At 36.7% G+C, this 12,848-nt stretch overlaps 1 protein-coding gene across 2 annotated transcripts in view; it reads left to right on the forward strand.

Moving 5' to 3' along the window:
* The window catches only part of ADGB (androglobin), a 198,346-nt gene that overhangs the window by 160,546 nt on the left and 24,952 nt on the right, over nucleotides 1–12,848 (forward strand). For both annotated transcript variants that reach the window (XM_030809809.1, XM_003255848.2), the window contains exons 30-33: nucleotides 4,618–4,793; nucleotides 7,204–7,380; nucleotides 8,193–8,295; nucleotides 10,753–10,974. In XM_030809809.1, the coding sequence (XP_030665669.1) occupies nucleotides 4,618–4,793; nucleotides 7,204–7,380; nucleotides 8,193–8,295; nucleotides 10,753–10,974 (678 nt within the window). The remainder of the gene's footprint in view (nucleotides 1–4,617; nucleotides 4,794–7,203; nucleotides 7,381–8,192; nucleotides 8,296–10,752; nucleotides 10,975–12,848) is intronic.

Raw genomic sequence — 12,848 nt, forward strand, 5'->3', positions numbered from 1 at the left:
AAAAAGCATAAGGCTCATGTCCTTCATGTTGGGGAAAGGTAATTATACTCTTCTAAAAGTAAACCAGTGGTTCTCAAAGTGCGATCCTTGGATCAGCTGCCTCAGCACCATCTGGAAACTTGTGAAAAATGTACATTTTGAGGCCCTATCACAGACCTAGCAAATCAGAAACTTTAGGGTTGGTGCCCAGAAATCTGTTCTATGGTAAGCCCTTCAAGTGATTCTGACACAGGCTAAAGTTTGAGAACCACTCTTGTGAGGGTACCTTCAGCTTCTTTGAATCCTAAGTCATTGGCATTCTTCCCTTCAGCCCATCCCTTTGCAGCACTTCTCTGACAAAAGGGAAAACTGTACAGACTTCTTAAGGCAGTGTTTCTCAAAGTACAACCTACAGGCCACTTGCATCAGAATCACGTGAGGTCCATTTTAAACTGTAGTTTTCTGTGCCCCTCACCAGACTACAGAGTTGGAATCTGAGAGGTGGGCCTCAAGATGTACATTTTACATGTTATCTGTATGATTTCTACACTCGCCAAAATTGTGAATTGTTGTGTTACAATAAGCACAGCATTAGCAGCGATATTTTGTGACAACAAACACAGCATTATTTAGACACAGACTTGTCTGGCAGCACAAAGGGAAAATAATGAGTTATTCTAGCTCAGTTTTTGTAAGATTGGCTTATCTAAAGTGGGCCACAAAGGGAGCTCTAAAATTCTGTTAATCCCACACTCTATTGGCATTGAGAGCTCTAGGACCTGGATTTTCTTAGGACCAGAAGCTGAAGTGGTAGCTGTGGCCCGTGAGGGTGGTTGAAGCCTGGTTACCTCATATTTGGGTTAGGATGAAGGGCTGGTACTGCAACACCTGGAGGAAGGGGAGGCCAGAAGAGACTGAAAAGAAGCAGCACTGAGTTTGCTTTTCTGTGAAGGCAGTGTTTCTGCCACCCCAAAGTTTATGGCTGACAAAAGATGTGAAACAATGTAGGAGAAAAGGTGTCCTCTGTGGTCTCTCCTACTTTCTATCTTGGGTTTCTGAGAGAAGTTGATTTTAATATGTGGTTTTCTATAAAAATCTTTGTTTTTATTTCTTTTTTTCTTCTTCTCTAAGATGTTTCTAAATCTCTAATTTTAAGCCTTATCCTTCCTCTCATTTAAACAACCTTATTCTCTTTCTGTGAACTTTTTACTCACTTTTAAATCAGTCAATATTCATTTTTCCTACCCATCACAAGCAAGAGCTGAACTGCTTGGAATGTAATCTCACCTTCCTCCACAGAGTGCTCTGTAATTTCATGCACTTGTGACAAGGTCTCCAGGCTAAATGAATTTTTCCACTGTCCCAGGACCCTATCTCAGAAAAACAGCATGCACAGATCCTCAGAAGGTTTGGATAGAAAATAAATCCTGGAGAATGGCAGTGAAAATGGCAGGGTAAGAACTCCAAAAATTAGTAACTCCATAAAAGCAATGAAAAACCTGGCGAAAAATTATGACAGTCAACTTTTTCAGAACTCTGGAAACTTATAAAAGTCTGCAGCAACTGAGGATTGTTTGTTCAAGGAAAAAACAGCTGGATTTCTGTAAGAATAGGAAACTTTATGGCATTTTAACTTGTCCCATTCCTCAGCTCAGCAGTAGCTTTGGGGAAAAAAAAAAAACAGGCAATATTCCTGGCACATATTGGCAGATGCCAGAAGAAGTAAAATGGAGTTGGATTTATTTCAAGGTCTTATTCCCAAAGACTTATCATTATTTGACTTGTCTGATGATTTCCTGGAAGACTCCACTTACAAAGCTGAATCAAAACTACTGATTGTGCAGAGCTTTCTCCACAAAATGGTAGTCTGGAGATTATGCCGTCTGAGGATATAGAATGAAGAAAAAGGAAGAGACCTTCAGAGACTTGTGGAACACCATCACACATACCAGCATGTACATAATGGGAACTCCAGAGGGAGAAGGAAAAGAGAAAGTGGCAGAAAGGCTATTTGAACTAATAATGGCTGAAAATGTCCAGATTTGATGAGAAACAATTGGCACATTCAAGAAGTTAAACTCTATGTGGGACAAATTCAAAGAGACCCAGAGCTAGACACCTCATAATTAAACTCTCTGAAGACAAGGAATCTTAAAAGCAGAAAGGGAGAAGTGGCTCATCACATACAAGGGATTCTCGATAATATTAACAGCAAAATTTTACATCAACTTCTAGGGAGACCAGAAGCCAGTGGGAAGACATATTCAAAGAACTGCAAAGAAAATTATCAACCAAGAATTTTCTACCCAGAAAAGCTGTCATTCAAAAATAAAGGAGAAATTAAGATATCCCAGAAAAACAACAACTGAAAATATTTTTCAATTTTATTTTGAAAACAAACCAAAGCAGTTTGCTTTGAAAGCAAACCTGCCCTACAAAAGTACTACAGGAAAGTCTTCCAGCTAAAAAAAAAAAAAAAAAAAAAAAAAAAAAAAAAAAAGACACTAGGCAGTAACTTGAAGCTACGTAAAGAAATAAAGTGCACCAGCAAAACTACATAAATATGAAAGTCAATATAAATGTATTTTTTTTTGCTTATCACTCTTTGTATTCTCCTGATTTAAAAGAAAACAGCTTAAAGCAATGATCATAAATCTGTGTTGATGGGCTTTATACATATACATACGTATAAAGATGAAATTTGTGATAACATAAAGGGGGACAGAAATATGTGAACAAAGTTTTTGTATACTATTGAAATTAAATTGGTATTAATTCAAACTAGATGGTTATAAATTAAGATTTTAATTATAATCCCCAGCAACCACTAAGAAACTAACTCAAAAATCTATACAAACAAAAAACAAGGGAATTAAAATGGTACAGCAGTAAACAGTAGTGGAGGAATTGAGAAATTAAAAAACCAAGGTATAGTGTATAAGAAATAATAAAAAGGCAGACATAAATCTTATCATTCATAATTATTTTAAATGTAAGTTAAGTAAACTCTGAAGTTAAAAGGCAGAGAATGGCTGAATGGCTAACAAACACAAGACCTAATTCTATGCTCTCTGTAAACAACATACTTCAGTTTCAAAAATACAAATAGTTTGAGAGCAAAAATATGGAAAAAACAATACCATAAAAAGAAGAACCAAAAGAGACTTGGAGTGGCTATACTAACACCAGACAAAATAGGGTCTAAGATGAAAAATGTTAATAGAGACAAAAAAGGATACTTTAAAATGGTAAAAGGGTACTTCGTCAAGCAATAGAGCAATTATAAACATACATAAACCTAACAACAGAATTCAAAATACATGAAGCAAAAACGGACAGAATTGAAAGAAGAAATAGACAATTCAACAATAATCATTGGAAAGTTTAATACCCCAATTTTAATAATGAGTAGACAAACTAAACAGGAAATTAGCAAGGAAATAGAAGGCTTGAACAACTCTGTAAACCAATTTGACCTAACAGATACCTATAGAATACTCCACTCAACAACAGCAGAATACACATTCTTCTCAAGGGCGTATGGAACATTCTGCAATATAGACCACATATAAATCAATAAAACAAGTCTAAATAAAACTATGGAAATTATACAAATGTTTTCAGGTCACAATTGAAAGGAAGTAGAAGCAATAAGAAATAAATTGGAGGCCAGGCACCGTGGCTCACGCCTGTAATCCCAGCACTTCAGGAGGCCGAGGCAGGCGGATCATGAGCTCAGGAGATCAAGACCATCCTGGCTAACACGGTGAAAACCCGTCTCCACTAAAAATACAAAAAAAAAAAAAAAAAAAAAAAAAAATTAGCCAGGTGTGGCAGCAGGCGCCTGTAGTCCCAGCTACTCGGGAGGCTGAGGCAGAAGAATGGTGTGAACCCGGGAGGTGGAGCTTGCAGTGAGCCGAGATCGTGCCACTGCACTCCAGCCTGGGTGACAGAGTGAGACTCCATCTCAAAAGAAAAAACCAAGAAAGAAAGAAATTGGAGAATTTCACAAATACGTGAAAATTAGACAACATACTCTCTTAACCAATGGATCAGAGAAGAAATCACAAGAGAAATTAAGAAATTCTTAGAAATGAATTAAAAATAAACCGAGGATGCAGTAAAAGTAGTGTTGAGAGAAATAAATAGCTACAAATGCTTGTATTACAAAGACGTAAGATCACAAATCAATAACTTATGTTCCATCTTAAAAAACTAGAAAACTAGAAAAAGAAGAGATAACTGTGTCTAAACCAATCAGAAGTAAGGGAATAATAAAGATTACAGCAGAAGTAAATGAGTTCAATATTGTATTACAAGTACTAGCCAACACAATTGTGCAATAAATGAAATAAATGGCATCTATATTGGAAATAAATTGTATAGTGGTGATGGTTACACAGTCTTATAAATGTACCAAAGCCCACGGGTTCATCCACATCAATGGTGAGTGTTTGGTAATACGAATTATATATAGATTTTATGAAAACGAGTCAAACAGGCCTTTATAAAAATCTGTGTGATTAAAAAAATACAAATTTATTAGCTTAACCATATTTCCCTGAGTTGATTTCCTTGTCCCCTGTGAAACCATTTTATTGTTATGACTCACCAGTTTTTATTTTTATGTCTCTCTAGCTTATGGTGAAAGACACGAGGAGTTAATTACCTTAGGAAGCCCAGACTCCCACACTATTAGTAGTGAGGGACATAAATCTTCAGTAACTTCCAAAATAACAAGGAAAGGCAAAGAAAAATCTTCTGAGAAAGAAAAGACAGCCAAAGAAAAACAAGCACCTCGCTTTGAGCCTCAGGTGGGTGTGGAATTTTTTTTTTTATTTGAGTCACTTAATGATTTTAGGTTCATTGGATTCCTACTTGCCTATCTCATCTGAGGACAAAACTGTGAAACATTCCTTTTCCCTGATTCCAGAAACCATCTAGATACCTCGAGGACATTCCTTGGACACCTTCCTCAAGCTCCCTTTTCTAGTTCAGTATCAAAAACCATCAATTAAACCTTTAGTATGTAGAACACTATTCATGGCACTTGCGTTTCTAAGATAAATATGACTCAGTACTAACCCTAAAAGAATTCACAGTCTAATAATGGAGGAGACTGAAGGTAAACTGAGAATTATAATGTTGAGTGTTGTATGTGCAGTGGTAGAAAGGATAGGTTCTAATACAGCCCCTTCCAGGAGGAACTGAGTTCTGAACCGAGTTAATAAGCAAAGACATGATGAGGCGAAAACTCGATCTGGTTTTTTTAAGTATTAAAGTATGAGAGATGAGGCTGGAGGGATCAGTAAGGGTCAGCTAGTAAAGGGCCTTAAAGCGTCATTGGAAGGCTGGGACTGTATATACAGTCCAGAGGTTATGAGTCTAAGCTCCTTCAGGGTCAGTTAGAAAACTGCAATGATTAGGGGTAAGGAAGAGGATGTGGATGGCAAACTTGAGGAGTGCAAGCACAGGCCTAAAGATTTTCAAGTTACCTAAAAACAGTGCACTCTAAACAAAATACCTATGAGTACAAAATCTTCCCACCATTTTATGCCTAGGTTAAGCAGGACTGGAACTTGGGGTATTTAAGAAGCACATTAACATGATCAGATTTACATTTCAGATACCCTCGTGGCTTTTAAGGGTGTGCACTTAAAGGAGGAAAGACTGGAGAGGAAGAGAATTCAAGAAAATACTTCAGTAATCTAAGCAAAAGAGTGCAAAGTGTGTCAGGAACAGGAAAAAGGAAAGGAAGGATGGGACAGATCAAGAACTATCTAGAAAACAAAAGGTGGGGTGCAGCTATTAATCCAAAGTGGGTGTTCAGGAACAAGAAGGAACAAGAAGGAACAAAGTGTATCTCTCAGGTTTCCAGCAGGAATAGCTAAGTAGGATGTCAGTACCATTAGGAAAATAGACAATAAAGGAAAATTAGCAAGTAAGAAGAGATGATGACTTGTTGTTTCAGACTCCAGGAATGGTTCATACAGATTTCAAAGATTTCATTTCTTAGCTGAAGTCTACCCTTAGAAGTAAATAAGATTAACCCAATCCATAGATTCCTACAAGACTTCCCTTAGTACCTTCACAGTGCTCCCTTTCCTGATCAAAATTTGATCCCAAAAAAGTCTCTGATAAATTCATGTATCAAGCAGTTTAAAAAATAAAAGCTAATATACCCTGTGTTAAAAGGAGAAAATAAAATAATTTCCCATTGTGAAAGTCAATTCTCATCAGAATATTAGGGAAGTATTGTAGAAAAGCAAGGTCATTTGGTAACACTAAAACCAAACTGCAGGTGGAAACTGTCTTCGGTGATTATATCAATCCACTCTTCCCAACTGTATTATTTATCAGTGATAATTGATATAGCCTCGACCTTATGTAAAGTGCTATGTAACCACATTAGTTTCAATCCTCTTTTCCTACCCAATTGCCACCTATGAGCCTCACCTACGTAAAAATTGTCTCCCAGCCTATGATACATGCAGGTGATCCCATGAGACAGTAAAATATTGTTAATTTTCATAATGAATATATAGCAAGTATATACAGACCTGGAAATGATCAATTATCCTGCTCTCATTTTTGTGAAGAGATGCTATGAGTGAACATAATTTAATGTGTACAGTTTTAAGTAAAATTTGCATACATGAAATGCACAAATCAGTTATAACATTCAGTGAGTTTTGATCAATGTATTCACCATGTAATCCATGCCCCTATCAAGATATAAATTATAGATTATTTCCATAAACTCGGGAATTATCTCAAACTTCTTTGCATTCAATTTTCTAATTCTCACACCTCATCTCCTGGTAACACCATAGATTAGTTTTGCCTAAATTGCTCTGGAATTTCATACTAATGACATACAAGACAATGTATCCTTTTGTGCTTGACTTCTTTATCAAAGTATAATATCTGTCTGTGGTGTATATCAGTAGTTTATTACTTTTTAATATTAAGCAGAGCTCAATTATATGACTATATGACAATTTGTTTATCCATTCCTCGATTGATAGACATATATGTTGGTTTTTTGTGTGTATTATGAATAAGACTGCAATGAACATTTTTGTACAAGTCTTTTGTGAATATATGTTTGCATTTATCTCTAGTAAATACCTAATAGTGAAATTATATATCATATGGTAAAATCTAGACCCTTTTGAAAGGAGGAAAGCATGCAACCCAAAGGTTTTTATTTTATTTTATCAGATATCCACTGTTCACCCTCAACAAGAAGACCCAAATAAACCCTACTGGATTTTGAGGTTGGTCACTGAACACAATGAATCAGAATTATTTGAAGTGAAAAAGGATACAGAACGGGCAGATGAAATCCGAGCCATGAAACAAGCCTGGGAGACAACTGAGCCAGGAAGAGCAATCAAGGTCACCTGACTTCGAAAAGCTGTCATCTTTTACTTTTCCTCCTTAGGCATGCTCTGAAAAAAATGGCCATGCTGATAAAAACCATATAGCCTGTCCTTTAGTAATGGTATCTGAAATTTTATCAGACAGGCATTGAATAACTACGTTAGGACCACCTTTGGACACATTGTAAAATGTTACCCTCCTGATTACCCAAAGGACTGTGCAAAAACAAAGCACATGGTGGTACCAATTATAGGCCCACACTATGGGTTACCTCATTCTTTCACATAGCCCTGGCTATCTGCACGTCTGCTCTTAACACCCCCAAGTAAGAAAGCATTCACATATTTAGTATGTGCTTTACTACACTTTGCGCAGCCTTAGGTGGATTAAAAACCATGTGCTGCCCGCTTGTGGAATATACACACCTAGTCTCTAGAGTCTAGAGACCCCTAGAGAGTCTCTGACCTATTTCCTGTAAGAGTGATTGCCATAGTGACACTATTACCATTTAAGTGCCTCATGTGACAATTCAGGGTTATTGGGCAGATGAAAAAGATTCAGGAACCACTGCATCTAAGATAGTACGCCCAGAAACGTATTCTTTTTAGGGCTGCTTCTTCATCTATTCTCAAAAATAACTCAAAATCATGGATGATTCAGAATTTGAGTTTATCTGATAATGAAGAGCTGGTCTGCTTCATTTAGACTGCCCTATTTAATTCACATTTTCCTGTTGCATTTTCGATAGAATACCATTAATATGTATTACCTGTACTGGTTGTTGCTTTTCAAGAGCTTTTAAAAAGCTGCTCATGTTTGTTCTTTAGGCTTCTCAGGCTCGTTTGCATTACCTTAGCGGGTTCATTAAGAAAACATCTGATGCTGAGAGTCTGCCTATATCTGAAAGCCAAACTAAACCAAAGGAAGAAGGTGAGTGAATCCTACCCCAGCTGCCTCAGAGCACAGAGCTGTGACTTGCACTTCTTAAAAACATAATCAGCGGGTTGTGCTTGGTGAAAAGGAGACATTTCAGAATCTCGTTTCTTGAGGATTATAAAAAGTCGCACAATTTCAGATAACTATATGAATAGTGCTTCAATTTTCAAATCACTTTCACACATTTTCCCATTTAAGTCCTACATCTCCCCCCTCTCACACGCTGTGCAAGGAGATGTGATTTTCTCCATTTAACAAATGATAAAACCAGAAAGAATGATGCAACCTAGTTAGAAAGTAGCAGTATAAAACTTGAAGGTAGGTCTACTACTATAAGTCTGGTACCCTTTCTAATAATAATAAACAATAACAAAAAGAAGTCATACATCAACCCAAGTATATATTATAATATTATTCCAGTTTATCAATAAGGACACAGGCACCAGAGACCCTCAGTAATATTCTAAGTTCAGAGCCAGAGACAGAATTGGCCTGCAGACAGGCCCTTCATAATGCCAGTGTCTTCTCATAGCTACTTGACCGATTACATCTATTGCCACACTGAGGTGTCCATGGAGGCAGAAGGTGTTCCCATCCCAAATCATGCTTTTCCATTTTTATATATTCAGGAATGCAATTCAATAATTGTTATAAAAATAATATCTCTTAACTTTTCATATGAACAGTGTGAATAGCAAATACCATCCTAATTCTGTTATCCTGGGATAGGCAAAGCATTTTACATTATCTCACTTTAACCTATAGCAACTATGAGGTATGTATTACTTACTCTACTCATCTTAGAGATAAAGAGACCAAAGCTCAGAGAGCCACCTTAATTCTTCCTAAGTCATCCATCTCAAAAGTGATGAAGCTGGGATTTGAAATATTTCTAACTCAAGTACTCACTCTTCTAATAGAATCTAATGTAATGCTAGGAAAACAAAGGTGAATAGGATTCAGTTCTTGTCCTTTAGGCTATAGATTATTTTTTATATTTTGTTTTAATGTATGTGTATAAAATATTACACTGAATACATTAAAAATGACTAAAAGACTATTCCAGACTACTGAAGTAGGGGAGAAAAATTGAATTCAACTGTAGATACAACAAGGAATAAGTGGGGAATTAAAACCAACAGTCCAGGTGAGGGAGTAGATGGTAAATTACTAAGAGGAACTTGGTTAGATGTCAAGGGTCAGGAAAGAGGAACTTGATTTCATATCAAGTGGGGAAGGATTCTGGATAAACTGACTTAGCAGGATTTTTTGCTAAAACTGGGGTCAGCAGGCCAAGGACAAGGCCTAGTGGAGAACAGGGCTCAGAGACCCTGACCCTGTCATAGAACACACACACAATAAAAGCCACAAATTGTAACTGTACAGCTCAATTAATTTTTGCATGTGAATACTCAGTAGCCACTGTTTAGATCAAGATTGGAAACACCAAATACTAAAGTCCTCCTCGTTTGTTTCCAAGTCATTTTCTCCCTCAAGGTAACAACTAGTTGACCCCCATCACCATCAAATAATTTTGCCTATTCTTGAACTTCAATTTAGACTCATATGTACCCCGTATGTCTCACTATTTATTTTATTTCTTACTGTGCCTGGAATAGTAAGCTGCATTTTATAAGAAGTTTGTCTATTTTATGTAGGTTCAACTTACTGGAATAAGTTTCCTTTTTACCTTTTTTTTTTTCCCCTCTATCAGGCTTGCTCTAGGGATACATCAACTTTAATAATATTTTTAAGGAATCAACTTTTGACTACCGAATATCTGCCTCTTATTTCAACATTTCTTCATGCTCTTAAGTACTTTCCTATTGCCACCCTTCATTCAATGCAGAACATAACATGAATTTGGTCACCTGCAATTGATAAATAGGAAAATAATGTCTATATATAATGAGGAAATTATGGTAGGTTTTACATAGTTTTTCCTAGGCTAGGGATCCGGAACACTGAATAGACTCAGTATCAAGAAAAGACTTCCCAGCTTTATGACATCATAAGGAAGAGCTCTGTTCAGCTCTATTTTAAGACAATTTTAAATAAATGTCTGCATACAGGGATCCCCCTGCAGAGAGGAACACCCTATCTATTATGAAGCATTGTCAGCATAGGGCTAGTTGTACTTCCTCTAGGGCCAACCTTCACAACATCCCCAATAATTCAAATATCCCATTTCCATTTATGCTGTCCCAACTTCTAAAAGCCTCTATTTTTATGTGACATTTTAATATATGGAGGCAGTTTTCAGACACACTTCCTGCCTGGGTCAGCCTTCTAGGGTGACAGTCATTACTTTTGCTAGTGCTCTGGTTAGAAGTTATAGAGCTTTTGAGTCATCTGCTCTAAATCTGTGCTCCCATCATCAAGCCCTGTTACTTTTTGCATGTGATTTCATGGAATGCAAGCTTTTTCAGTAATGCACATGTCATGTTGTAGTAGAAACAGCTGCACGTGGTGTAAAAGAGCCAAACTCAAAGAATTCTGCAGGTTCAGAGAGCAAAGAGATGACACAAACAGGATCAGGGAGTGTGGCATGGAAGAAGTGGCAATTGACCAAAGGCTTGAGGGATGTGGCAAAATCCACAAGCAGCGAAAGTGGAGGAGCGTCTTCACCAGGGAAGGAAGAGCGCGAGCAGAGCACGCGGAAGGAAAACATTCGTAAGTATTGCTGTCACTGGTAAGATAAACACGTATTTTCAAATAAAAATTGTGGAAAAGATTTTAACTTAAACATAAGTGATGGCTAGGGCTATAAAAGTAGAAGCGATGTCTTTCCAATATATATTCATTTTACTTAACAGAGTTGGGAATTTGCTCAAGGACCTGATTACTAAATATTAACCAAAAGATAAAAGTGGGCAAAAGCCCCCCCCCTCCCCAGATTTGCAGGTATATTTTTTCTGTGTATAGGTTTTGTGTCTACAAATGCTAGAAATAAAATGCCAGCATTCACACACACACTTGTCGTTAAACACAGATTTTTTTGTGTTATCTGTAGTATGCTACATGATAGATTTCCTTTTTACCTTTCACAGCAAATTTTAAGAATGTCATTTTTTAAATGTTGAAAAAGAGCAATTTTCAGTGGTGCACAAGTCACCCTGACTTGATTCATTTCTATATGGATTCATATCTGTTCACTAAACTGAACTAAATCCCTGATTAAAGGAAAATGCCTTTCCACACTCCTGGTTTCTATGAATTCCTAAGCAACTCCTCAACTCCTTCTTCTGTCTTAAAGGAAACTAGATGTCCTTTTAATGCATTTGGAGAGAATGCATGAGGCTGCCCATGGAAGCACTGCTTCTCCCTCAGGTGTGAGCACTACCTAGACTGTGCTGGAACAGTCAGCTTCAGGTGATCATGGCCCATTTGTCTCTCACATCAAGCTACATCCTCCGATTAAACCTGGATCAATAGTATGATCTTACTCTCTATTTTTCTACTTGTTTTGAACCCAGGCAGCAAAGAAAGAAATCTTAGAAGCATTCTCAGAAAAGCCAACAATGGTTCTTTTCTCAGAATTGCCAAACAATTCTGAATTTTTAAATTAAGAAGTGTTTAAAGCTAAAGCATGTCCTTAAGTGATTTCCATACTGGCAGGAAAATTCCAAAATTAAAAGGAATCTTTTACTATGCAAGAGATTCTGATATTTTTTAAACCAATATTTTGAAAGTACATGCCCATTCAATAGGTAATAGCTCACATGATGGTAGCAGTAAAACTCATTAGAACACATTTCATTTAGTATTAACATTTAATTTGTAGAGTAATTTTTCCACTCTTATCTTACTTGAGATTCCAGGAATTAGAGAAAGCATATATTGCTATCTCCACTTCTAAAACGACAGAATTGGCAAATAACTCACCCAAGGGCAGGAAACTGATGCAGTTTGGGTAGAACTTGGACTTAAACCCAGCTCTTTGGTCTCCATATACTGTGATCTCAAACTGAACACAAACTTTTCCCCATCCTTAGTTAAAGATCTATAAAATAGAAAAACGTAGCCAAAACAATGCAACTTAAATTCTGATATCAAATTATTTACTTATGTGCTAAGTAATCCTTTTTGAATTTTTAATTAACAAATAATTATATATATTTATGGGGTACAATGGGATGTTTTGATACGTGTATAGGTTATGGAATGATCAAATCAGGCTAAGAAATATATTCATTACCTCAAATACTTATTATTTCCTTGGAGTGAGATCATTTAATATCCACTCTTTTAGCTATTTTGAAACGTCCAGTACATTGTTAGCTGTGTTCACCAAGCTGTGCAGTAGAACACCAGAACCTATTCCTCCTAGCTAACTGAAGCTGACTGTACCCTTTGACCAACATTTTCCCTTTCCTTGTCCACTACACTATGACCCCCCCAGCCTCTGGTAACCACCATCCTAATATCTATATCTACAAGTTCAACATTTTTAGATTCCATATATAAATGAGATCATGCCGCATTTGTCTCTCTGTGGCTGGCTTTTTTACTTAGCATCTTGTCCTCCAGGTTTGTCTATAATGTTG

Source organism: Nomascus leucogenys, chromosome 3, assembly GCF_006542625.1.
Source record: "Nomascus leucogenys isolate Asia chromosome 3, Asia_NLE_v1, whole genome shotgun sequence".
Lineage (NCBI taxonomy): Eukaryota > Metazoa > Chordata > Mammalia > Primates > Hylobatidae > Nomascus > Nomascus leucogenys.